Source organism: Rhinatrema bivittatum, chromosome 3 (genome assembly GCF_901001135.1).
Source record: "Rhinatrema bivittatum chromosome 3, aRhiBiv1.1, whole genome shotgun sequence".
Taxonomy (NCBI): Eukaryota; Metazoa; Chordata; class Amphibia; order Gymnophiona; family Rhinatrematidae; genus Rhinatrema; species Rhinatrema bivittatum.
Window position 1 is genome coordinate 535,398,075 of NC_042617.1, and position 26,025 is coordinate 535,424,099.

Genomic DNA, 26,025 nt, shown 5'->3' on the forward strand with positions numbered 1-26,025 from the left:
TGAACTTAAACGCAACCATTCTAGTCTGCGGGCTGCAATGGCTGTTGCCAATGCCCTGGAGGATATTTCATATGCTTCATAGATCGACCTCAAAAGGTGTCGCAAACACTCTTCCATGTCATGAAGAGGCGGAGGTATGTGATCTGCCATCGAGGAAAGCATACCCTTCATAGCTTGCATGCACTCATATAGGTATTGTACCATGTAGAACTGATGGTGCATAATTCAGGCATTCAACATTGAGTTATGGTATATTTTCCTGCCAAACTCATCTAAATATTTGTTGTCTTTCCCTGGTGGGTATGAGGAATGTGACTGTTTTCTTAAATCTTTGCATTGCCAATTCCACCACAATTGAAGCATGAGGTAATTGTGGTAGAGAGTATGGTGATGTTTTCCTCATACAAAATTTTATGTCTGTTTTCCTGGAAACGGCTGTGATTGCATAAGGCGCATCCCAGGATTTCTGTAAGACTGAATGCAGGAGTTCTTTTGGTGGAAGAGATGTTGGTTCCCCTGGAGTATCAAAAATCTTTAGGAGACCAAGGGTTTCTGCCCTAAGGTCTGCTTCTTTTTGGACCTCTAGATGCAGTATCGTACCCAATTTTTCTAGGAATTTTGGGTATGCAAGGTCTTCCGGAGGGGAGTACGGTTCCTGAGGTTGTTCCTGCGGATCAGACGGGAATCCCGTAGATGACGATGGGGATGTTTGCAGTGAAGGAGAATCAAAAGATATATCCTGTGTATGATTTGGCGAGGCTGCTTGGTTTGTTATGGGAGATGTTGGCGGCTCCACCGACTGTTCTCTTAATTTGCGTCTTGTGTTCCGCAGAACTGTCAGCAGCAATATTAGTCATTTTGAACGATGACTGAAGAGTTTCATAAAAACCTGCTAAGGATTGAGACAATTGATAAAATGCCTCTTTTGTATGAGGGGGCATTGTTGTACGACCATCTGGTTCTTGTGAGACACCTGCTTCAGGGTGCATTGGAGTATTCTGAGGTGAAGTATTAGATACCTTACAGTCGTTTTGTATTTTATCGCCTGTTATGTTCCTCGAATCCTCTGAATCTGTAGAAGTGTTATAGGAAACAACCTGTATTACCTCTCTATGTGAGAAGGTATTAGAAGGTGGTATATGAGATGATGTAGAAGTCGAAGGGCTTTTGTCCCATGTAGCACTCCTCTTTGCCAACTTTCTATGGTGAGAGTGTCGTGAGTGCTTTTGATAATAGTGAGACGATGAGTCTGTATGACTTCTACGTGAAGACTGTGATAGTTTCCTACGTTTTATTGTAAATTCTTTGGAATCAGCTCTCAAAGAAAGGGAAGTACCTGAACGAGGTGAAGTTATTGGTGGAGAAGCTGAAGAACCCTTGTGAAGGGTAACCTAGTTTCAACTCATTCTATAGTACATGAGATGAGTGATCATGTCTCTTATGCGCGAATGTAGATTTTTGCACGGATGTAGACTTCCGCGCATATCGTTCTGTTTCCGTGCGCGCAAGGGTTATCAGCACAGATGTCTTCGGCACCATGCGCATAGACACAATCGGCGTCCAGCACGCAGGTGATGTCAGCGCCGTACACGCAGATGTCTATGACGCTGTGTGCGCATGTGCCCTGCGCGCAGCATTCTTCTGCGCCGTGCATGCAGGGTTCTTCTGCGTCGTACGCAGAAGTGTCGTCGGCGCCATGCGCATAGAAGTGTTATGCGCGGATCCCTCTCCAGGCGCCGAAGTATTATGCGCAGATACTTTTTTATGCACATAATGGCGCCTTAGGCGCAGAAAGTGTAGGCGCCGAGGGTTTTGTCGCCAATATGTCCTATTGCGGCGCTTCTGGCTCTGTCGATTTTTGACAAACCATTGGCCTTTGTCGTTTTGACATCTCCTTACCTCCAAGAGTGGAGGATTGAGGATCTGACGAAGATGCTCTCTTTTTCAAGGGAACCAATGAAGTTGGCGGGCCAGGTGACGAATGAGCCTCCAATTGTTCCATTGAGGCAAAAATTTCCTGAAGCCTGTAGGCCCTTTGCTTCAGTGCTCTGGGTGACATCCTTGAGCAAAATTCACAATCTTCCCGATTGTGATCTTGTCCTAGGCATCGGTAACATCGGTCATGGCCGTCTGTGACCAACATTACCTTGCCACAATGACAGGGTTTAAACCCCGATTTTTTTGACATGTTTATTATGTTAACGCTGAGGAGAAGAACAGCTCTGCGTGCGATCCCGCTCGCGGAAAAAACAGACTGAGGAGATTCCGTTACTTTCCTGCGCGGGAACACACGCGCAGCCGCAGAGAGCAAAGCTCTGTTCTCTGCTTTGACAAGCTCTGCCCTATCGCTGGGACATACCTGTTACATGCATGTGCATCCCCCTCTGCACAGAACAATTCTATTCTAGGAGAGGAGCAGAAGGCAATCTGGTCTCAGACACTGTCTATGTAAATTGGGGAAAGGGCCTTCTGTAATTTATATTCTCCAAGTCCTCTAGTGTTAAAATACTAACTCAGAAGAGAGCAAGAGACCATAATGCTCATAGTTCCCTTTGAGCCAACACAGATTTGGTTCTAGCTGATTTGAGAGCTGCCTGTCAGGGAACTAAGCATGTTGGCAAATTCCCCAACCCTCATTTCACAGAACCAGGAACATTTCTGCATCTCTAACATCAGGTTCTTAGACCTCACTGTGTGGATGTTGAGAGGATTAGTATTGGGGGTCCCTAAACCTAGCAGATTATGTCAAATACTTCTGGCTTCTAGAAGAAATTATGATTAGGGAAAAGGTTTGTCTTTTGGGATGTGAGAAAGGCTGTAGATCCTTTCATCTGTCATACACACAAACTGCTCAAATATTTTCTCTGTTTTTCAAGGCTGGTCTGAAAACCATTAATGTTCACATTTATAGGGTTGATGGTAAGCACCATCTCTGTCGAGCCTTTAGTTAGATTGATATAAGGCTTGCATCTCTCAAAGCCTGCCCCTCGGGCTTGCAACTTCAACATCATACTGAGGCAGATGATGAAAACACTCTTGGAGTTATTAGACTGCTGGGAGTTGAAATACCTGAGCTGGACAGTTTTAATTGTGGTGGCAGTCACTTTGAGGCATAGTCAGCAAAGTGCAGCTGGTGTTACACATAGCCTCAGTTCCTATGTAACAGTGTTGACATCTACCTTAATCATCCTTCCAGTAATTTTGCATAAGGCATATGTCCACAAAAAGTGAATATGCCTTTCACATTCTGAACTGCAAAAGGGCTTTGGCCTTTAATCGAGGGTGGTCTGAAGGCCTAAAAAAGGCCACCCCTGGTGGATCCATAAAGTCAAGAGGCCGCCAATGAAGAGTAGGTGACTCGCCAGAATGATGGCTACTGCCTGGAGACAATACCCTTATTCAATAAACATACACATGGTTACTGTGACTCCAACATCACTCTAAGCTTCAACAGCAAGAGGAAATGTGGAAAAAGGGATTTGCACTCTCAAAGACGGGAGTAGCTGGCTTGTTACAGCGGTTACTACCCCAAACCAAATATCCAAATTACTACCTCCACCTTCCTCTATTCCTGATGCCTTTCAACTAGCTTGATCACTCCATTCTTATACTTCACTTTCAATGCATATCCAGCATAGTTCTCTGCTTCAACAGCAGGGGAGAAGAAAAACTGTTACTTCACACATCCAGCAGAGCTCTCTGCTTCAACGGCAGGGGAAAAGAAAAACTGATACTTCACGCATATCCAGCATAACTTCAACGGCAGGGGAGAAGAAAAAAGTATTCACACTCACAAAGCGGGGAGTAGCTGGCTTGTTACGGCGGTTACTACCCCAAACCAAATGTGCCTGATACTTCACTTTCGATGCATATCCAGCATAGCTCTCTGCTTCAACCGCAGGGGAGAAGAAAAAAACTGATACCTCACGCATATCCAGCATAGCTCCCTGCTTCAACGGCAGGGGAGAAGATAAACAACCAATAAGGGCTGTATAACATAATCTGGGTAAAAACAAATAAGCATGGGTGTAGCTTGCTTATTGCGGCGGTTACTACCCCTACTACCTCTAACTAATCAAGCTAGATATTTCACTTGGATGCAGCTCCATCACCGCTCTCTACATTAATGGCGGGGGTGGAAGGGAATTAGAACCAAGAGCTAAGAGGAACAGATAAGTATGAGAGAAAAAATGAGGGAAGCTTGCTGGGCAGGGTGGATGGGCCGTTTGGTCTTCTTCTGCCGTCATTTCTATGTTTCTATTTTAATCCACCTGAATTTCCATATAGTCATGTGATTTTAAATAAATTGTCTAAATGGGTAGAAGATTGGCCTAAACCAAAAGGGATGCAAAAAGCATGATTCTAGAAGAGCATGTCAAAAGGCATAGTATCAGAGCCATGCCAGCAAGGATAGCCCACTTGAGATCAACCATCTAAGAGATCTGCAAAATGGCAATGTGGAGTTTCAGCGGCACAGTCACATCAGGTGGCTAGGGCCTGCTCATGGAACAGTAGGTTGGTTGAGTAGGTCTTGCAAGGTTTATTTGAAGTTCAGAATCCAACTTTAGATTAGCTAGGGCTTTATCTTTTAATGACAAAGTGGTCTAGTTAAAAAAAAATTTACAGAATTAGAAAATGGACCATTACCAACAAAACTTTGGGATGGAGATAGTGTTGTCTTAAGTAAGGGACACCAATAGGTATGGATGTCCATATGCAAGGTCAGTTGGCTCATGCTTCTGCTTGCCCAGTCAAATTACTTACATGGAATAAGTATTGTTCAGAGGACAACATGATACATAATCCTCAAACTCCACACCCCCCCTATTGTTGGTTCTGAATTTGTATAGTTTATAGAAAACAGGAGGAGCTGTGCCCCTGCTCTTGTGATGTGGGAATTCTTGCACCTATGCTGTAGAGCCTTTTTACAGGGTTGCAGTTGAGAAAAGCACAGCTGAGGCTCCTCTGGTTACCCTTACACATGGATGAATACTCTGCTCACCTATAAATGATGGTTGTGGAGGCTCCAATTTTGATGTATGCCCTCAAGGAAATGAAAGAGGAACCCATGAGATGAAGAGGGACAAGGCAGAAATAGGGTAGACAGAGGATAGATCAAATAAGAGCACTACTACAACAGGTACCCTCTTTTAAAAGCCTGGGGCTGCAGCTCTATTGTGTATGAAAGTTGGGTTATATAGAGCTTGATTGAAAAGATCAATTGGGGCCTGTAGGCGTGTGTACAGAGGATACCTAAACACACCCACAAGAATAGTGGTTGTGGATGCCCTCACACAGGTGAACGCAGTAGAAGGAGGGTTAATGGGTAGCTGCCAGAGAATGTATGGCAATATTTTAATTAAAAATATAAATCCCCCACCCTTTGCCACAGTACTTCCATCATCATTTTTTTGGGGGGCAGCAGTTTCTAAGTAATGCTACAGATTATTTTAGGCACTGAAAGCAGCAAAAAATGGGCCCATCCCACATTTTAATGAATTAAGTATGTTAAAGCAAGGACCAGGACAGCAAACATAAGACTAGACAGACCAACTATAGCAAAATGAGGCACCACCCATCTTCATTTTGAAAAGCAAGGAAGGGTATGGACTATTACAAATTAACATTCTGGGAGTTAGATAGAAACCAGTAATACTAACAAAAAAAAAAAAATTCCATCCCCAAAGGAAAACTAAGCATTTTTAAACAGTTGCCAAACAGTGCAAGAAAGCGTACAACACAAACAATGCAAGGTTTCAAGAAAAAAAAATATTCCAGCATTATATTTAGTGGATAAAAGCTGCAAATACTTTAGTTTCTGTTCATATACCATATCAGGCCAGAGAAGTGGGTTTTGCATCCTTACCAGTATATGGAAGAGAAAAACTTTTCAGACACTGCTCCATAACAGTGGGCCAGCTGCAGGCACTCAGTATTTGTCTCCAGCAGATGGGAGAGGTGCACTCCTGCAGGCTGGAGTTTTGTGCTTTTATTTATTTATTTTTTTTTTTGAAAGATTTCTAAGAAGGTGGTTCTTCAAGCTGTTAGGTTCCTTGAGCAGCCAACCCTCGAGTAGAGCAAGGTAAGCAGGGAGTCCATTTTCCCTGAATTGGTCCAGGTGGCCTTGGAGCCTGTGTCCTATTCACCCCTCAGCATCCAGCAGCAAGGGAAGTATTCCTTTTCCTGTCCTTCAATGGTGTGCACTGTTACTTTAAAAAAAAAGTTGAGTGGTATCCAGCAAGCACAACTGCAGACCTAATTGTGCCAGGAGGCCACAGGCAGTTTCAACCACTGTGCCGGGGCAGAGTCAGATCATTCCTTTGATTAGGAAAAAAAAGTTATTCCTTCCGTTGTTTCAGTTATCTACCCCTGTTCGATGTAAACCGATCTGATTATGGTATTTAACCATGAAGGTCGGTATAGAAAAATGTTAAATAAAATAAATAAATTCCTGCAGCAGCAGGGGTGTCAATAGCACGAATGGCTTTTGGAGTTGACCAACTTCATGTCTCTTCCCAGTGAGCACAGCCAATTGGCAGGGCTGCAGCCTGAGGCCATTGCACCTCAATGCAGCCTCGTGCTGCCCCGCTTGTGCCTCCGTAATGGTAGGGATCACTGCGGGGATCTCAGGTGGCAGTCACTCCACGTGGTCAGCAAGCCCGGTTCAGGAGACCCTAAGAGTTTGGGGGAGGCAGTGGCCATCTTGTCTACAGATAGCAGAAAGTAGGCCTCTGCTAGAGTGGCACAGGACTCTCCTCCCTCCCTTTTCCCAGTGGATCAGCACACTGGAAGATAAGGGAAGGAGAGAGTGAGGAAGGACTACAGGGTCAGGAGGCCAGTGCTAGAGGACTTATCTGCAGATTTTGTTTTGCTCTTTCATAAAACCTATTTAGCTAAGAAGAAAGCAGGAGCTAAGCACTCTGTGCCTCAGAAGATCCAACACTTGACTAAGACCAAAAGCAACTGGGCTGTTGAGGTCAGGGAGAATTCTGCAGTTTCTTGGACTGAGTCAGCCCTCTGCTAATGAAGATGGTACTTTGGATGAAGCAGAAGATGCACAGTAAGGTGCAGGGGGCAATACAGACAAGGACCCTGTGGGCCCATTAGCTGACACTATGCATTATATGGAGGACATCCCAGTCATGGAGGGGGATGATACTACACTAGTGAGATTATTCCATAAGGAGGAACAGTGGCCACTAATTCCCCAGCTGTTGGAAGAGTTGGGGTTTAAAGGTCACACAGGAAGATTCTGAAAATGAGGAAGTAAACCCTGTCTTGGAAGGACTACAGGGGCACCTAAGGCTTTTCCTTTGCCAAAGAAAGTTAAGAAGTTGGTTGATCAGGGGTGGGAATCTCCCAAGGCAGGTCTTAAGGTAGCCAGGACTAGGGCTAAGTTATATCCCTTGCCGGAACAGACCATGGAGTAGTGGAAGCTTCCTAAGATAGATGCAGCAGTGACCAAGAAGTCAACTATCCCTGTGACAGGTTCGGCCACTCAAGGATATCCAAGATCCGAAGTTGGAAATTCTGTTGAAAACTGTTTGAAGTCTCAGAGTTAAGCCTTCATGTGGCAGTCTACGGGAGCTTGATGTAGACAGCCTGCTTGTGCTGGGTGCAGAAATCACAGGAGAAGGATTCAGGGAGAGCAAGAGAGGCCACACAAGCTACCTGCTAGGAAGCAGGAGTAGCCTATGTGACAGATGCCTTATAAGACATGGTCTAGACTTCTGCCAGAAATATGGTTTTGACGGTGGCAGCATGGAGACTCCTGTCCTTACAAAACTAGTCAGTGGAATTGTGGTCTAAAGCACAGCTGTGTAACCTTTTTAAAGGAAAGGTATTTGGAGAAGATCTGGAACAGACAAAGCAGTTGGGGAGTCGAAGGGAAATAAACTGCCTGTGGCTAAGAAAACAGGCAAGAAAATCTTTCCGCCACATGCTCGTTTGAGACATAAGGAGGTTTCACTGCAATATGAGTTCTTTGGATACAGCACAAAAGCAAGGCTCAGGAAAGCAGTAGTCCTTTTGAGGATAGCATGGCTTTCCCATGAAGGTGCCAGTCAGGGGGCTGGAGGAAGTAAGGTTAGCCACTGAAGGCAGGCTGGTCTGCTCCTCGGTGGAAGCTGTCAGAGGGAAACTGTTTTACAAAGAGTGGATCAGGATCATGTCAGACCAATGGGTTGTGGAGGTAATAAGAGATGGCTATGCCTTAGAATTTTCTCACCTGATCAGAGAAGCAGATATGTTCTCTCGTTGTGCCTCCCTTGCCAAAATAAGAGGTGGTGATGGATACTTGACAGCGATTGCAGCACCTAAATGTAATTGTTCCAGTTCTCCCTCAGGAGCAGGGACTGGGGAGGTACTCTGTATTTTGTGGTTGCCAAGAAAGCAGGGACTTTGACCCATTCTCACTCTACAGAAGGTCAGTGAGGTGCTGCGGGTGCCATGCTTTCAAATGGAAACACTGAACAGCAATAGTGGTGCGCAAGGGAGAGTTTTGGGCATCATTGAATTTGATGGAGGCCTATCTGCACATTCGCATAAGATCCAACCAAAGATTCCTGTGGTTCATGGTGCTATGGGATCATTTCCAGTTTCAGGCCCTTCCCTTTGCATTGGCAACAACACTAAGGACTTTCACAAAAGTAAGGGTGGTTTAGGCAGTGGTATACAGGAGGGAATGAATCCTGGACCACTGGCTCATCAGGGCAAAGTTGGAAAAGGAGTGTCATTCGAGTCGGTGTCATGCAGCTGTTGCAGTCATTAGGCTGGGTGGTGAACCTGGCAAAGATTTACTTGGAGCCCATTCAGTCAGAGTATCTGGGAGCTCGATTCAATACCTGGGTCAGGAAAGTGTTTCTGACCACAGAGAGAGAGTGATCAAGTTGCAGGCTCAGGTGCTTTGACTTCTGCAACTTTTGGTTCCCAAAGTCTGGGACTATTTGCAGGTCCTGGGTTCTATGGGTCTATGCTAGGACTTAGTTCTCTGGGTGTTCGCTCATGCACGACCGCTCCAGAAGCACTTTTATCCCATTGGAATCCATTCTGAGGAATTTCAGATTCCTTTGCCACTTCGGGGGGGGGAGGGGGGGGCACCAGAGATCCAGTCTCTCATGGTGGCTGTCTCATCTGTTTGGTGAATGGGATGGACCTGGAGGTGCTGGACTGAATGGTAGTGATCAAGGACAAACGGCCCAACATCATTGGTCAAAGGAGGCATGCTGGTCAGTCAACTGAGTACCCAAGATCATTCCAAAAGCCCATCCCCTGTGAGTTTGAAAGACCTCCCTTGCTTCTGGATATTGCTACAGCAGTTTTCAGTCATATTCAGATTTTCAAAGGTTGCACATTAGTTATAGGTTAGAGTTGTTAATTGTAATGATCCCTGTTTTGGGAGAGGGGGCTCCAATTGAGCCTCTCCTCACCCAGAATTATTTGGGTTTTTCACAGTGGTCATCTTGGCTCGAGTACAGGTTAATACTGAAGGATGCTCCCTACAGTCCCTATGTAGCAATGTCTGAAAAAAGTTTTATTCTCTGCCTCCATCTGCTGGTAGGGATGCAAAACCCACTTGTCTGACTTGAGCTGTGGTACTCCAGGAATGAAAATTAGCAGGAAAGAACCAATTTTCCTAATGCAGCCCTCACTTTCCTCCTTCCCCCACTGCAGGGCCTAAGACTGCCTTCTTCCAGCCCCCCTTCAGCTTTATAGAGCAGCAAGGAAAATTCACTTTGCTGATTTTCAAAACCATCCATTGATATATATGAATGAGAGACCTTATGATGTTCTAATGTAGAGTACTTGAAAAGGGCTCTGACCACATGCAGGGTGGTCTCTGTTCTCTCCCTCAAACTGCCACAGGCCTTTCCTATAGCAGGAGCCAGTCCTTAAGTCCCATTGTGGCATATTTGCACACAGATATTAGAGCACCCTACGCAGTCAGTCAATCTCCTCCTCCCTCACACACACATTCCATGCAGGATGCAGCTGACATTGTGCCCTATGGGGACCATGAAAGAATACCACCATATATGCTCACTGTGCCCATGGGGTGTCTCACTTCTACTTTCAGCACCATTCCTATTTTCAGAAATCAGAATAGTTAACAGAAGCTGCAGTAGCATCACAAGAACACACAACCTCCTTCAATGCCCTTGCAGCACAAACTATTAGCCAGGAGCATTAGGAGTGTGAGTGATGCTATAGTCTGGGGAAAGGAGATGGAGACAGAAGATGAGACCAGGGAAGATAAGGAGGATGTGAAAGGGGAAAGGACTAAGTCACTATGAGGAGAAGACAGAAGGTAGGATGCTTAGATGAAGTGAGGGAAAGGGAAGAGAATGAGGAAGAGAAAATGAGGGGGAAAAATTTAGGTGTGAGAACGAGCTGAGCTTAAGACAGACAGGAATGATGGACAGCAGAAGGACAAGTAAGAGCATAGAACATTGGCAAACAAGAAAGAGGGAGAAAAATTAAGTTACAAGGGAAGGTAAAATGGAAAGGAAACCAGGAAAGAGGACTTAGAAAATCTAACGAGGAAATCGTAAGACTAGACTTACTTTTGGCTTATTCAGGGAATTTTGTCAGTTTACTAAAAACCTGACCAAAACAGGGGTAACATGAGCTGAAACTAAAAATACAGTTTTTAAAAGGTTGAAAAGCCCTATCCTATTGAACAAGAGCCGATTTATTGCCTATAAATTTCTAAATGTTTACTGAATATGACTGCAGTATTTCTGTTTGGAAATCTCATTCATTTGGCTTTAGTTTCTCTTCTGGCACCAGTAACACTTGGCAGCTGATCATTTTAAGCTCAGCTTAAAATGGTGACAAAACATTTTTCAGATACATCAGCGAAAAGAGAAAGGTCCAAAGTGGTATAGTGAAATTGAAAGGTGGTAATGATCAATGTGTGGAGAGAGACGAAGAAGTGGCAGAAATATTAAACGAATACTTCCGCTCTGTGTTCACTAAAGAAGACCCTGGCGAAGGACCATCTCTACACAACAAGAAACTGGAGGGAAGTGGAATAGATGAAAATCCTTTTACAGTAGAAAATGTATGGGAAGAGCTAAAGAATCTTAAAGTGGACAAAGCCATGGGGCCTGATGGGATTCATCCAAGGATACTGAGGGAGCTCAGAGATGTTCTGGCAGGTCTGCTGTGTGACCTGTTCAATAAATCCCTAGAAACGGGAGTGGTACCAAGAGATTGGAGAAGAGCGGTGGTGGTCCCGCTTCACAAGAGTGGGAACAGGGAGGAGGCTGGCAACTACAGACCCGTTAGCCTCACTTCGGTGGTGGGAAAAGTAATGGAGTCACTGCTGAAAGAGAGAATAGTGAACTATCTACAGTCCGGAGAATTGATGGACCAGAGGCAACATGGATTCACCAGGGGAAGATCCTGTCAGACAAATCTGATTGACTTTTTTGACTGGGTAACCAAGGAATTGGATCAAGGAAGAGCGCTCGATGTCATCTACTTGGATTTCAGCAAAGCTTTTGATACGGTTCTGCACAGGAGACTGGTAAATAAAACAAGAAGCTTAGGAGTGAGTGCCGAGGTGGTGACCTGGATTGCAAATTGGTTGACGGACAGAAGACAATGTGTGATGGTAAATGGAACTTTCTCTGAAGAGAGAGCGGTTTTAAGTGGTGTACCGCAAGGATCAGTGTTGGGACCGGTCCTGTTCAATATCTTTGTGAGCGACATTGCGGACGGGATAGAAGGTAAGGTTTGTCTTTTTGCGGATGACACTAAGATCTGCAACAGAGTGGACACGCCGGAAGGAGTGGAGAGAATGAGACGGGATTTAAGGAAACTGGAAGAGTGGTCGAAGATATGGCAGCTGAGATTCAATGCCAAGAAGTGCAAAGTCATGCATATGGGGAGTGGAAATCCGAATGAACTGTATTCGATGGGGGGGGAAAGGCTGATGTGCACGGAGCAGGAGAGGGACCTTGGGGTGATAGTGTCTAATGATATGAAGTCTGCGAAACAATGCGACAAGGCGATAGCAAAAGCCAGAAGAATGCTGGGCTGCATAGAGAGAGGAATATTATTTTATTTATTTATTTATTTTATTTAACTTTTTTTATATACCAACATTCAAGACGGTGGTCCCATCATGCTGGTTCACAAGAAACAGGGGTGTAATTATAATAAACTTTACCATTTAAACAATAGTGCAGAAAAGCAGTTACATATAACAAGGAAAACAATAACTTGGAATGAGAAGGGAAATGAAGATCAGATAGTTATATATAAGTATAAATAACATTGTAAGAGGTGGCTATTAACGCTAATGCTAGCGGAGCGTGTTGAAAGAAGGAAGTTAGATGGAATTGGAGTTAGGGTAAGAAAAAGGAAGTTAGAGTAAGAAGTTAGAGTAAGAAAAGGGAAGTGATTATTCCCTTGTACAGGTCCTTGGTGAGGCCTCACCTGGAGTACTGTGTTCAGTTCTGGAGACCGTATCTATAAAGAGACAAAGACAAGATGGAAGCGGTACAGAGAAGGGCGACCAGGAAGGTGGAGGATCTTCATCGGATGACATACGAGGAGAGATTGAAGAATCTAAATATGTACACCCTGGAGGAAAGGAGGAGCACGGGTGATATGATTCAGACTTTCAGATACTTGAAAAACTTTAATGATCCAAAGACAACGACAAACCTTTTCCGTCGGAAAAAAATCAGCAGAACCAGAGGTCACGAGCTGAGGCTCCAGGGAGGAAGACTAAGAACCAATGTCAGGAAGTATTTCTTCACGGAAAGGGTGGTGGATGCCTGGAATGCCCTTCCGGAGGAAGTGGTGAAGTCTAAAACTGTGAAGGACTTCAAAGGGGCGTGGGATAAACACTGTGGATCCATCAAGTCTAGTGGGCGTAAATAAAGAGGAGGCAGCAAAACACTGCACGGAGTGGCAGTAGCCACAGAGGCATTCACGGAGTGGGATGCCAGTGGCCAGTAGTTGGTGTTCCACCTTCAGGCAGCAAAACACTGCACGGAGCGGCAGTAGCCACAGAGGCATTCACGGAGCAGGATGCCAGTGGTTGGTGTTCCACCTTCACGGAGGGTTGCCATCTCCAAAAAAAAAAAAACAAAACAAAAAAACAAACAAAATACAAACAAACAAAGCAAGGGTGGGTAAGAGTATGGGGCAGGGGTGTGGCCTGCTTGTTGCGGCGGTTGCTACCCCTGATTGAGCTGGATGTTCACTGGGATGCGGATGCGGCGCTGGCTCTCTGCATGGTGGAGGGGTGGAAGGGAGTTGGGGCCGGAGGGTGCTGGAAGCCAATAGTGATGGGTGGGAGGGAGAAAAAGGGTGGGGAAAAAATGGATAAACTGCGTGGCTTGCTGGGCAGACTGGATGGGCCATTTGGTCTTCTTCTGCCGTCATTTCTATGTTTCTATAATATATAAAATAATACCACCAAGCTTCTTAGCAAAAAGTATATTTTTAATACAGCAGCAACATACAAACATTTGACTATTTCAATGGTTTGTTTTACATCAAACATTCTGAAGTGATCCTGTTACTGAATGCCAAGGAGGAACAGGCATTAGATGCCTGAGGGAAAGGAGGATAAAATTCCATTCCAAAACCGTCAAACTGGGTGCCAACAGCAACTTTTTGTTAAGAAATGTGATAGCAGTGGGAGCCCCACTGGCTGCACTTTTTCATGCTGACGTCCAGTGCTGCACCTCATTTTGAGAGTGTACATGCACCACTTGATATCATACAGCTGGGAACCAAAGCTAGAAGTCATCTTTGCCACCATAGCACAAACATTTTCCTCCATCCCACCCAGCTACAATTAGAAGTCCAATTTTTTCTTTTAGACAAATAAGGCTTCAGTTCTTAGCATGGACAATGCCGATCCATACCCCTGGCAAGTGGATGAGGCCAATTTTCCATTCTATTGGGACCTGCTGATTCACAAAAAGGAAGAAAGCAAGCTAGGTAGTCCCCCTGGAATTCGTGCAACCTGAGGCAGCTCCCATCAAACCCCACATTTACATGTTAGCACACAGTGTGAGATACAAGTTGCAACTTGGTTGGTCCCCTCTTGGTTGCATGGTCACCTAATGTTTCATGTTTGCTGTGGAGTTACTGATGTCATCAACCCCTCTGACACTCATTGTTTAATGCTAAAACATTCACATCTTGGAACTGAGTGACCAAGCAAAGCTCTGAATTCACTCACAGTATTTCTAATGCAACAGATGCAGAACTATTCAGTGGAAGGTGCAGGGAGGCAGCTCAAACAGCACATTGCTTATATGCTGTCAGAACACTGAGCAAGGAAGATTGCCCATTTAGTGCAGTCAGACATTGCATAGGTCTGAATTATAAGCAAAGTCTGGCACCACTCCTACAATGCTGTAAACCAGCTTTCAGCGACCAGGGCTACTTTCTGGAACAAGGTAGTGTTGAAGCAAAGCTCAGCTCAATCATTCTAGGGACACTGAAGATAAAGCATGCACCAGGTAATAAACTCAGGGTTTGATAGGGTCTAAAGCTTACATACAGCTAGTGACATTCAGGATTATGGCCTCATCAACCAACACCAGACCGGAGTCAAGTCCCATGAAAGGGGATAGTATGAAGGTCGCCAGAAGTGCTTTAAATACAATCTCAATTTATATACAAAGTTTAAAAACAATAATTAAAAACAAAAATCATGTCATAAGGGAAGAGGTCCCAAAAATGACAAGGCCTCAATATTGTGCAAAGCAAACTACTCCTCAACACCACAGATTCCATTTCCAACATGCTCTGAATTTTATCCCATAGCCTCCCTAATCCCTTCACATAATCCCAGGTTTATAAAGTATCTTGTTGTACATGACATAAGTTTGGGGATGGCACCTTAAAGAATCCTATTCCAGTACCAATAACTTTAATAAGTACTCAAAAAAAGGATGCTGGCACTGCTATTACCAGTAGTCACAGACTATCAACAGTATATCACAGACACTGACCAGGACCCACCCTTGGCCACTAGCAGAAAATAAAGAGTCAGCTAGAACAGACTTCCAGCTCAGAGAGCTGTCCAACACACCCAATATCCTGCAAGCCCTTGAGGTCTAGAACAGGGCTAGGCAGCTCCAGTCCTCAAATGCTGCAAACAGGTCTGGGTTTCAGGATATTCACAATGAATATGCATATTTGCACACACTGCCTCCACTGTATACAAAAAAATCTATCTAATGCATATTCAGTCGAGATATTCTGAAAACCATACAGTTTGTGGCACTTGGACTGGAGTTGCCTACCCCTGGTCTACCATGTGAAAGGTATATGCCACTCCAACACTTCTGCAAAGAGTTTGCTATTACCCCACTGCTAACATGGCAGCTTTGTGACTAGTCTCCTCCTGTATGAAATTTTAGCAAGTGTGCATGGTAGAGAAGGATCTGCTGCCATTAACCAGCCTGATTAGATTATTACAGGCAGAAGTGAAAACCATCACCCTTCTAACAGCCTTGTCAGATACCACTGTGACAGACCATGCCAGCTGGAGCCCAAAATATACCATGAACATTTCATTCATTCCAGTGCTCTCAAAAAAAAAAAAAAAAAAAAAAAATCCTTTGTTATAGCAAAATGGGAGAAAAACTTGGTAAATTAAAATCAAATCCTGATACAAGTTTAAAACCTCCCAATCTTTTCATGCAAGCACTTACTTTCAAGCCAGCAGTCCAATACATATCCTATGAGCACCTTGCATGTAAACACCATTCATAGTATTTAAGGTATTTTATATATATTTATATATTTTTTTTTAATAAGAAAAAAGTAATCCTGCAATTAGGAACCCTAATACATCACAGAAGGTATGACAACACAGACTTTTTGATTATGTAGGAAAATCCAAGGCTTGCAGTAGTGTTCATCAGCTCTACTAATTCCCGTGCACAAGGAGAAACACCTCCCCAAGAGAAATACAAACACCAGGTACCTGGGGCATTACCCATGGAGGTTCTGCAAAGCAAAAGCCTTCCCCAACATTTGGCTCACAGAAAGGAAGAAGGGACTCTGCTTGACCAATTTAGCTGAAGGGGCTGTGGTACATAACAGTGGTGACACCTCAGACAAGCTAGAGGCATGATCCTACACCAATAATCTTGCAAACTGCTCAGTATGTTCATGTAGGCGGACTTGGAGGTTTTAACAGACTAACACTATTTTCAAGCTTGAGTGATTCCAATATGGAAGTTGCAGGGGATTCGTCAAGAATAAGCATCCCATGGGATACCTAAACATTTTGTACAGTCTCTAAAAGGTATTCTAATACAAAGATGACATTTTTGTTTTGAGATACCAGTCCACGCTTCTCCCATTACGAATACTCTCCTGCAAGGACTGATCAAGCTTCAACGTTTGAGCCTATGTTACTCGGCACTGCCTTCACGCACAATCGCATCCCAAGCTGGCTGACCTTTAACAACTATTATACTAACAAATGGGGGTTAGACATGATCATTTCAAAATACACTGGCAGATGTTCAAGGGCCTCAATTCTTGTCTTTGCTACCAGAGCCACCCCTCAGGAGTAGACAGTCACACGGAAGTCTTCCCTCTCGGATTCAACCGTCTCAAAATAATCCTGCTGTGAAAGATGCAAGCTCAATACGTGAAGATTGTGGTGGTGGGGGACCTTACATCCAACACACAAAGGCACAAAACCTCTAGAAAATCTGCACCCATGACCAGCTAGTGTTAATTTTAGACCTTGGTTGAGACTTTCCTCCAAAATTCACTCTGCTAGAAAACCAAATTGTATCTGCCCATAAGCTTCCAAACTCACTGTAGCAAGAGTGCTGGAGAATGCTGTGGCTGTGCTGATGCCTATATGTACAGTATATGTTCAGATACAAGTGATGTCTCTACACATAAGGACGAATGTGTTGAGGGTGAACTGTGTACAGGTCAAAGTGAATATAAATTAGCGTGTATCTATGTATACACATATACATAGATACACAACCACCTACCTGCTGTGCAAAACTAGTAAACAAAGTGCAGGCTAATGTTAATGAAAAATGAAGTGATATCATGGAGCAAACAGTTCACAAGTGTAAAAAAAAAAAAAAAAAGGCTAAAATGTAACCGCAGCCAATACCCTGGACACATTAGGGTGAAGCTAGTATACACCCAATGCCAAACCTGCTTCTACTACCACAAAAGAGTGACAGCAGATACAAATACTTGCAGGATTTGTTACTTCTGATAGGCATGTGGCATACATGGTACACACCGCAGCACAGAGATGGCTCAATCTGCACAAGTCACAAACCCGTGAGCAATAGTGCTATCTTCAAGTTAAACTTTTGAGAAGGCTTGGCAATGTGTTACTGCTTATGACTTAAGCCTGGGCCAATTCAAACATTCCTGCAGGTGTTTGAAAACAACCACAAAAAAAATCGATATTAGCCTATTCAGCCCACTGCTAGGCCGGCAAGGCAGGCTCAACAGCATGACCAAGTACACCTCTAGGGGATGCTACTGACAATGAGCCCCTACAAGGCAAAATGTTCACACAAATGGATTGTTTTCCATTTTTAAAGTTTTTTTTGAAACCAGAGAACAGTTTCACAGTTGAACAAATCCATGTACTACAAAACCACCCAGAAAATGAAGGCAATGAATCAAGGTGGCCCTTGCAAACCACATTAATGTCCTTGCAAGGTTGCCACCTCAAGCTTTTTTTTTTTTTTTTTAAATAGCCTACATCCTGTACTCCCCCCAGATCTTTAAACAAATACAGACTTAACACAGTGTGCAAAAACAAAACAAGTGTACAGTGAGAAAAAAAAATATACATGTTATTCTTGGCAAAAACAAAGAAAGAGGCTGAGGTGCTCTGTAATCTCCTGCCTGCGGCGACTCCTACACGAAGGACTCTGGGGTGGGCCTGGCTCTTGGAATCCTCCTCTCCACTCGAAGGGGCGGCGTTCCCCCCCACCCACAAAGTCTGTCCCCCTTCACAGCATACAACTGACAGGTCAGACACAGAAGCAGCAGGAACAGAAATGCTGGTGGGGCAGGAGGATAATACTGACTCTTAGAAACTCCTTTAAATACAACAGTAGATTGTCAATGAGGACAGGGGGTATTTTGTTTTCCTTTTTTTTTTTTTTTGCCCGCACTATACCACATGCAAATGAGCTTCTAAGCTTAAGTCTCTTAAGATTTCATTTCTGCCTTATACAGTCAGGACAAATTCATTACAATGGGGATCACGGGCAGCTAGGCGATTCTGATGACCTCGGACCGCAAAAGGAAGGCAGGGATGGAAGGGAAGACTGGAGCTTGCTATGACGACACAGTGACAGCAGCCATGCTTCCATTTCGCGTGTAGTAAAATTTGCTGAATGCATCTTCAAGTAAACATGTTAATCTGGTTTGGTCAGCCTGTGAAGGAAGAAAAGCAAAGCAGCAATGAGAAGGGACAATTTTTAATCAAGCAATTTTTGAACATATGCGGTCAACTGCACTTATATACACCTCGCATACATTACTTTATATACTGCCTATCAACCAAAGGACTGCCCTAAACATTTTACAAGAGAAATAGTAAACAGAAAAACCTAAATTGCCTATCCAGTCTGCCCCGCAAGCTTGGTTGTTTTGTTTTTTTTAATGTGGTAATCGTCACTCCATGCCTATTATCCCAGTTAACATAGGTTACCCTTTTCGCCACTAAGGATCTTCTGTTTATCCCACGTCCTTTTAAAGTCCATTACTACTGTCTTCACCACCTCTTCCAGGAGGGCATTCCACGCATCCACTACCTTATCTGAAGACATTCTGAGTCTTCCTTCTTTAGGTTTCAAATCATAAGCCCTAGTTCTACAGCTCTCTCCATTGGAGAGAAGATTCTTGTGCATCATTAAAACCTTGACAGTATATATCATATCTCCTGTTTCTCCTCTCCTCCAGGGTACACAGGGTGTGGGAGGAGGGCAGTTAGTGGGTTTCAGTTTCATATTCAAAGCTTTGATTTATCCCATGATAAGGAAAGCATTTCTTCACAGAAAGGGTGCTTGATGTATGGCACAGCCACCTTGAGGTGAAAGCAAAAACAGTAGCAATCCAAGAAAGCCTGGGATAAGAATAGAGGATCATTAGTTGAGAGGAAATAACTAAAACTAGAGATCATGTATATGCACAAGTTTTGTGGGGTTTGGGTTTTTTTTAAACCTAATTCATATAATGAACAGCTACTAAATAAGAAATGTTTTACTTTTCCTTATGTAGAATCAATTCAAAATAACTGTCTAGATTTATTGGTCACAACTTTCCAGATATATTCCAGGTCCCTTGCTTATTAGACTGGAAGGGAGCTCTGTTAGGTTGAGCCTAACACAGCTTGTAAACAGGGACTGTCTGCAAAAACGAGCCCCATTATCCTTAGGGCACAGGCACATAACTGCCTTCATGTGTCCAAATACCTACCAAAAAGAAAGTTTTATCTCCATTACCTCTGGGGTAAGCCCTTTGCGAATAAGGAAATGCCTACAGTATACCTGAATGGTTCTGCTTTGAAGTGTTACAAAAGAATATATACTTTTTTAAAAATGCCAGCACAAGCTAGTTCCTGCAGAGCTATTTGTCAACTTCCCACTCCAGCACTGCCTGAGCAGCTCGGACTCCCTAAAATCTTCATTTGTGTTTGCTCTCTGGAGACGCAAATTAGGAAAGAGAATATAACAGCAGATAAAGACCATCAGGTCCATCATCCCTTCCTGTTGTAATAACCACAGAGCATATTTGATCTGTTTTACCTTCATTCCTCTCAACTAATGATCCTCCCTGCTTATCCCAAGCTTTCTTTAATTGCTACCCTTTTCCCTTGCCCACAATCTCAAAGAAAATACTTGGATGTAACATTACCTCTTGTTCTAAAACTTCCTTCCCAGACTGAAAACTGCTTCATGTGTTGTGCACCTCTCTTGAGCAGTGATTCTCAGTGTGTCAGGACACACCAGTGTTCCGGCTTCCCGGTGTCCCATTGCCCCAGTTGTATTGCCACGAGATTCAGATATTCTTCCACTAACACCGCTGCTGTTCCGTTCAGGCAGGAACGGCAGCAGCGTTAGTGGAAGCTGGCAACTTCAGTGGCATAGGCCTTTCTTCTTCCCACCCCCATGGTCCAGAACAGGAAGTGATTTACAGTGGGGCGCATGGGAGGAAAAGAACATGCTGCATACGGTACTGGCAGCAGGGTGGGCCTGGTCCAAGATGAAGCACATCCCGCAATCAGCGATGGGAGGAAGAACAGAGATAGCCCCCACAACTGATGGGATTCTTTGTTCTTGGGCCACAGGGGCTGTAGGAGGAGGCTATTTCAGCTGCTATTTGTGCTGAGGAGAAGGGGGGGTTGTAAGTAAGAGCGAGCAAGAGAGGCTACTCGGGGAGGGGACGCGCGTGCGTGCGGAAGAGAGGCTACTCGGGGAGGGGAGGGGACGCGCGTGCGTGCGTATATAAAGGAAGAGGACTGTGAGGATAGATTCAGCAGCCACTGCTGTTTCTGGTGAATGCTTTTGGCTTGCGTGGGAAAGGAGTAGGAGAGTTGTTGGAGAGGGTAAGTAGCAAATCACCTGGACTGGATGGTATGCATCTTAGGGTACTGAAGGAACTCAAAAATGAAATTTCTGATCTATTAGTTAAAATTTGTAACCTATCATTAAAATCATCCATTATACCTGAAGACTGGAGGGTGGCCAATGTAAACCCAATATTTAAAAAAGGCTCCAGGGGCGATCCGGGTAACTATAGACCAGTGAGCCGGGAAAAATAGTGGAAACTATTCTCAAGATCAAAATCGTAGAGCATATAGAAAGACATGGTTTAATGGAACACAGTCAAGAAGATTTACCCAAGGGAAGGCTTGTCTAACAAATCTGCTTTGTTTTTTTGAAGGGGTTAACAAACGTGGATAAAGGTGAACTGGTAGATGTAGTGTATGTGGATTTTCAGAAGGCGTTTGACAAAGTCCCTCATGAGAGGCTTCTAAGAAAACTAAAATGTCATGGGATAGGAGGCGATGTACTTTTGTGGATTACAAACTGGTTAAAAGACAGGAAACAGAGTAGGATTAAATGGTCAATTTTCTCAGTGGAAAAGGGTAAATAGTGGAGTACCTCAGGGAGATATATATATATATATATATATATATATATATATATGAATGATCTGGAAAGAAATACGATGAGTGAGGTTATCAAATTTGCGGATGATACAAAATTATTCAGAGTAGTTGAATCACAAGCGGATTGTGATACATTACAGGAGGACCTTGCAAGACTGGAAGATTGGGCATTGAAATGGCAGATGAAATTTAATGTGGACAAGTGCAAGGTGTTGCATTATAGGGAAAAATAACCCTTGCTGTAGTTACACGATGTTAGGTTCCATATTAGGAGCTACCACCCATGAAAAAGATCTAGGCATCATAGTGGATAATACTTTAAAATCATCGCCTCAGTGTGCTGCAGCAGTCAAAAAAGCAAACAATGTTAGGAATTATTAGGAAGGGAATGGTTAATAAAACGGAAAATGTCATAATGCCTCTATCGTTCCATGGTGAGACCGCACCTTGAATACTGTGTACAATTCTGGTCGCCGTATCTCAATAAAGATATAGTTGCAATGGAGAAGGTACAGAGAAGGGCAACCAAAATGATAAAGGGGATGGAACAGCTCCCCTATGAGGAAAGGCTGAAGAGGTTATGGCTGTTCAGCTTGGAGAAGAGACTGCTAAGGGGGGATATGATAGAGGTCTTTAAGATCATGAGAGGTCTTGAACGAGTAGATGTGACTCGGTTATTTACACTTTCAAATAATAGAAGGACTAGGGGGCATTCCATGAAGTTAGCAAGTAGCACATTTAAGACTAATTGGAGAAAATATTTTTTCACTCAACGCACAATAAAGCTCTGGAATTTGTTGCCAGAGGATGTGGTTAGTACAGTTAGTGTAGCTGGGTTCAAAAAAGGTTTGGATAAGTTCTTGGAGGAGAAGTCCATTAACTGCTATTAATCAAGTTTACTTAGGGAATAGCCACTGCTTTTAATTGCATCAGTAGCATGGGATCTTCTTAGTGTTTGGGTAATTGCCATTTTGTTGTGGCCTGGTTTGGCCTCTGTTGGAAACAAGATGCTGGGCTTGATGGACCCTTATGTTCTTATGTTGTCTAAGTTTATTTTTCTTGATATACTGCCATTTTAATTATTGGGTATTGGGATGGTCTGGTTTTAAAATATTTTATTGGCATTTGGACAATTTTTATGAGTTTTTAATTGTTGGATGTTATTCTGTTTATTAGCTGGTTTGAAACACTTTAGTATAGTTTAACAATTATTTCTGTGTCAGGATTTATAGCAGTTTGGCTTATTCTGTTTTCCTAATAGAAGGTATATTAGTGTTTAGGGCCTGATTTAATATTTGTAGTGTTGCCTTTTCATAGACAGAGTTGTTATTGTTTGAGTGCATTCAATAATGAAGTTGTAACACGGTGTAACCCTGCAGATTAGTTTATGTGCATTATTGCAGATCCTGGGACTAAGTTAAATGCTATATTTCTGTTTCCATGCATGCAGATTGGCTTTTTTGGGTTTCCATTCCAGTTTGTCTCCATATTTATAATTTGTGGTCTTTCTGTACTTGGTGAAGGTCAGTTTTGGGCATGTAGGCATTTATAATCAATTTTGTTGTGTTTTCTCAATAGGACATGCATTTGGTGGTAAATTACTGTCTTTTTAAATGAAGGGCTATTGCACCTCGTAGTAGAGGGAGTTTTGCTTTTACTGAGATGTCACTAGAACCAGAATATCTTTTTTGTATGGCGACTTGCACAGGTAATGCCCTAGGTTTTGCTCTGCACCTATTGGGGATCCAGGGGGTTCCTGTGGATGCAGAGAGTATGTTTACATTTAGCCCCATGACAGTCACGTGCTCAGTGTGTCACGCATGTGAGAACATCTGTCAGATGCGTCCTGATCGAAAAAAGGTTGAGAACCACTGCTCAAGGTATTTGTTTATAACATCCCCCTTTTCCTTCTCTAGGGTACACCTTTAGGGGTAGATTTTACAAATCTGACCGTTCCCTCCGAGGCCGCTCCGAAATCGGAGCGACCTCGGAGGGAACTTTCCATTCACCCCCCCCCCCCCCCCCGGCCCTATCTAAACACCCTACCTACCTTTATCTTAAAAGTTACTACTGCCTCTGGGCAGTAGTAACTTGCCAGCGCGGCAGGCCCTGAAACAGGCCGCTGTGTCGGGGCACTCTGCCACACCCCCAAAACGCCCCCGAGCTGGAAACACGCCCCCGGACATGCCCCGAAAACGCCGCATCACTCCCGACACGCCCCCCCCAGGCAAGCCCCGGGACTTACGCGCGCCTCCGAGCCTATGCAAAATAGGCTCAGCGCGTGCAGGGGGGTTTTAAAAGGGTTACACGCGTACCCCTTTTAAAATCCGGCCCTAGAGTCATTTCCCAAAGCTTGTGGTGTAATTTGTACCATTTTTAGTAACCCTTCTCTGAACTGCTGTCTACACCTGACTCACAAAAAAATAGCACTCAAAAATCACTGTTCTAGCAGGCACCAAAATTCATATCGCATTCAGTAGTGCAGTAGGAAGGATCATAACACCCATGCTTTAGATTTTACTTCCTTGTGCCATCACTGGGTCAAAACATCGGTCTGCAAATCCGTTTAGTTTGTTTTTTAGTTCATTTTTTTAAAATTTGTAGGCACTTAAAAATAGTGAGAAATTACTTCCCTTAAGTGTACTTTAGCTTCGGCTTCAGTTTTGAAGATGACACATCCAGAGAAACAGAACCAACAGTTCTGTTTCCAGTAAACTCTGCACCAGGGGCTTGCACTGCACTTCGTGTTTCATGCCAAGCTTTCACTTCATTGCTCAATGCTAAAAATATATCTATTTCCTCCTGGAGATAGAGCCTCTATAACAACTGAATATGCCAGATGAAGTCTCACTGATCTGAAGGGGTGTGTAGCTAATACATGTGTTTTAATTTTCATGCACACAAACAAGTTACAGCACAAACTGATATGTACGGAGACACTGCTGCTGCCTGTTTTTGCTACTGCTCACATCTTTCTGTGCATGTCAGCTTTCCACTGCTTTACAAAACTGAGGTCAGATATGATTATCCCCCATCATGTGGTGCCCCAAATCCATTACATTTTTTTGTTTTTGCAGTGAATGTAGTTACTCAACCATTTCCACAAGTTTTCTTTGATAATACATTTCATTTAGTCCATCTGGAGCACCACTCTATTGTAGATTTTTTTTATCAGTAAAAAAAAGAATAAGTCATCCAAATGACCAGAAAGCTTTATGTGAAAATTCAAGAAAGAAAGTTAATTTTAAAATAAAGTCTCTCATTCCCTCAATTTCTATATTTAGAAAATAAAAAGATTTAAGTTTATCTCCAAAGAGACCTTGGCATGATATGCTGATCATGTCCATATCCCCCACTCAGCTGTTCATTTACAATCACTACCCTTCCTAAGGCACTCCAAAACGTCTATGTAAAACCAGCCAGAATTTGAGCTGTATGTTTTGATTACTGTCATCTTCAACAATGTGTATGGGAGTTGGTATGACTATCTAAACATGGTAGGAAACTAGAAGACAGAAAAAAACCTGACCTAAGCTAAATGATGATATGCAAGTGGTCAAGCTTCTACAGCTGGCAACTGGGGTATATCCTTTCCTGTGTAAACTGAAATAACTGGGTAGACTGGATGGGCTAATTGGTCTTTATCTGTCATCCATGTTACTTCAGAAGGGTTAATAGAAAAGGATGCCAATATGGCTAGTCACACTGCTTACTCACCTCACTTATAAATCCCAACTGGACCAGTTCTGCTGCCAGCTCCTGAATATTCTCATCTAGAAAAGAAAAAATGTTAAGTGGTACCTCCAATGCATGGAAAGAAAGGACACCACTATGAGTAGTAAAGATGGCTTTCCCATTCATGATGTGGGGAGACTGCATGAGATGCTACTTACTGGGCAACAAATCACAGCTCAGATGTCGGTTCAGCTTATCTTCTAGTTTCAGCAGCAGCGTTAACTGAAAGGGAAAAATGGTGTAGGAATGGATCCAGTGTCAAGCTGTCATAAAAGATGTTTCAAAATATCCCACCTACAGTCAGCATTCACTCAATGAATCTTTTCCACAAGCACAAAATGGGAAGAGTCTTTTGAATAAGGCCCAGGATGTATTCCTAGATAAAACCTGGGCTCATAAAAGAATTCAATACCTATTATCAAACCTCAAGAAATGCCTACAACTGTTTTAAATGTTATACCCATTATTCTCCCTTTCTACCTCACCAGCTGACTGCCAGATAAAGAGGCAGTGGGACCTAAGTTAAATGTTTTTGCACTATTTCTATGCCACAAGGATTAGCTTTTGTAGTGGCAATCAGTCCTCCCAGTCCTAGTCAAGCACATACTCTAAATCCCGCAGACAGAATTGCTTATCTGTAATTTACTTTTTTTTTTTTTTTTTTACACAGAATAAAAATCTACAGATTGATCATTATTCCTGTATTGTGCCAACACAAATACTATACTAGAGCTCTATGGAAAAAGCTTTTGAGCATGTTCATGGTTTCCTATATACCACCAACCCACTACTCTTCAGTAGAACTTGAGAACTAAAACAAGTAGGAACAACTCCCACATGAGGAGCTGAGAGGATTGAATAGATCAGTCTGGTTTTCAGAGATCAGTTGAGTAAGCAATTACCCTTTTTGTAATAAGCAGGAACAACCCACACGTGGAACCTATGTAGCTAAGGCAGTCTGCAAATAAAGGGGATAAAATATGAACAAAGGATGGGAATATGCAAACTATGTTTATAGGCCAGGAAGCTGGTCATCCTTTTATAGAAAGTTTTACAAAAAAAGGACAGGTACATAACCCCCATGAAAATCAGAAAGGGGCCTCAGGGAAGGGAGATAATTAGGCCTT

At 43.3% G+C, this 26,025-nt stretch overlaps 1 protein-coding gene across 3 annotated transcripts in view; it reads right to left on the reverse strand.

The window, feature by feature from the left end:
* Positions 1–17,669: 17,669 nt before the first annotated feature.
* NRBP1 (nuclear receptor binding protein 1) overlaps positions 17,670–26,025 on the reverse strand; it is a 276,204-nt gene continuing 267,848 nt past the window's right edge. For 2 of the 3 annotated variants that reach the window (XM_029596342.1, XM_029596341.1), the window contains exons 17-19: positions 25,057–25,120; positions 24,881–24,936; positions 17,670–18,423 (exon numbers count right to left, since the gene is read on the reverse strand). In XM_029596342.1, the coding sequence (XP_029452202.1) occupies positions 18,325–18,423; positions 24,881–24,936; positions 25,057–25,120 (219 nt within the window). In that variant the 3' untranslated portion in view covers positions 17,670–18,324. The remainder of the gene's footprint in view (positions 18,424–24,880; positions 24,937–25,056; positions 25,121–26,025) is intronic. The other variant, XM_029596344.1, reaches the window with a different exon arrangement.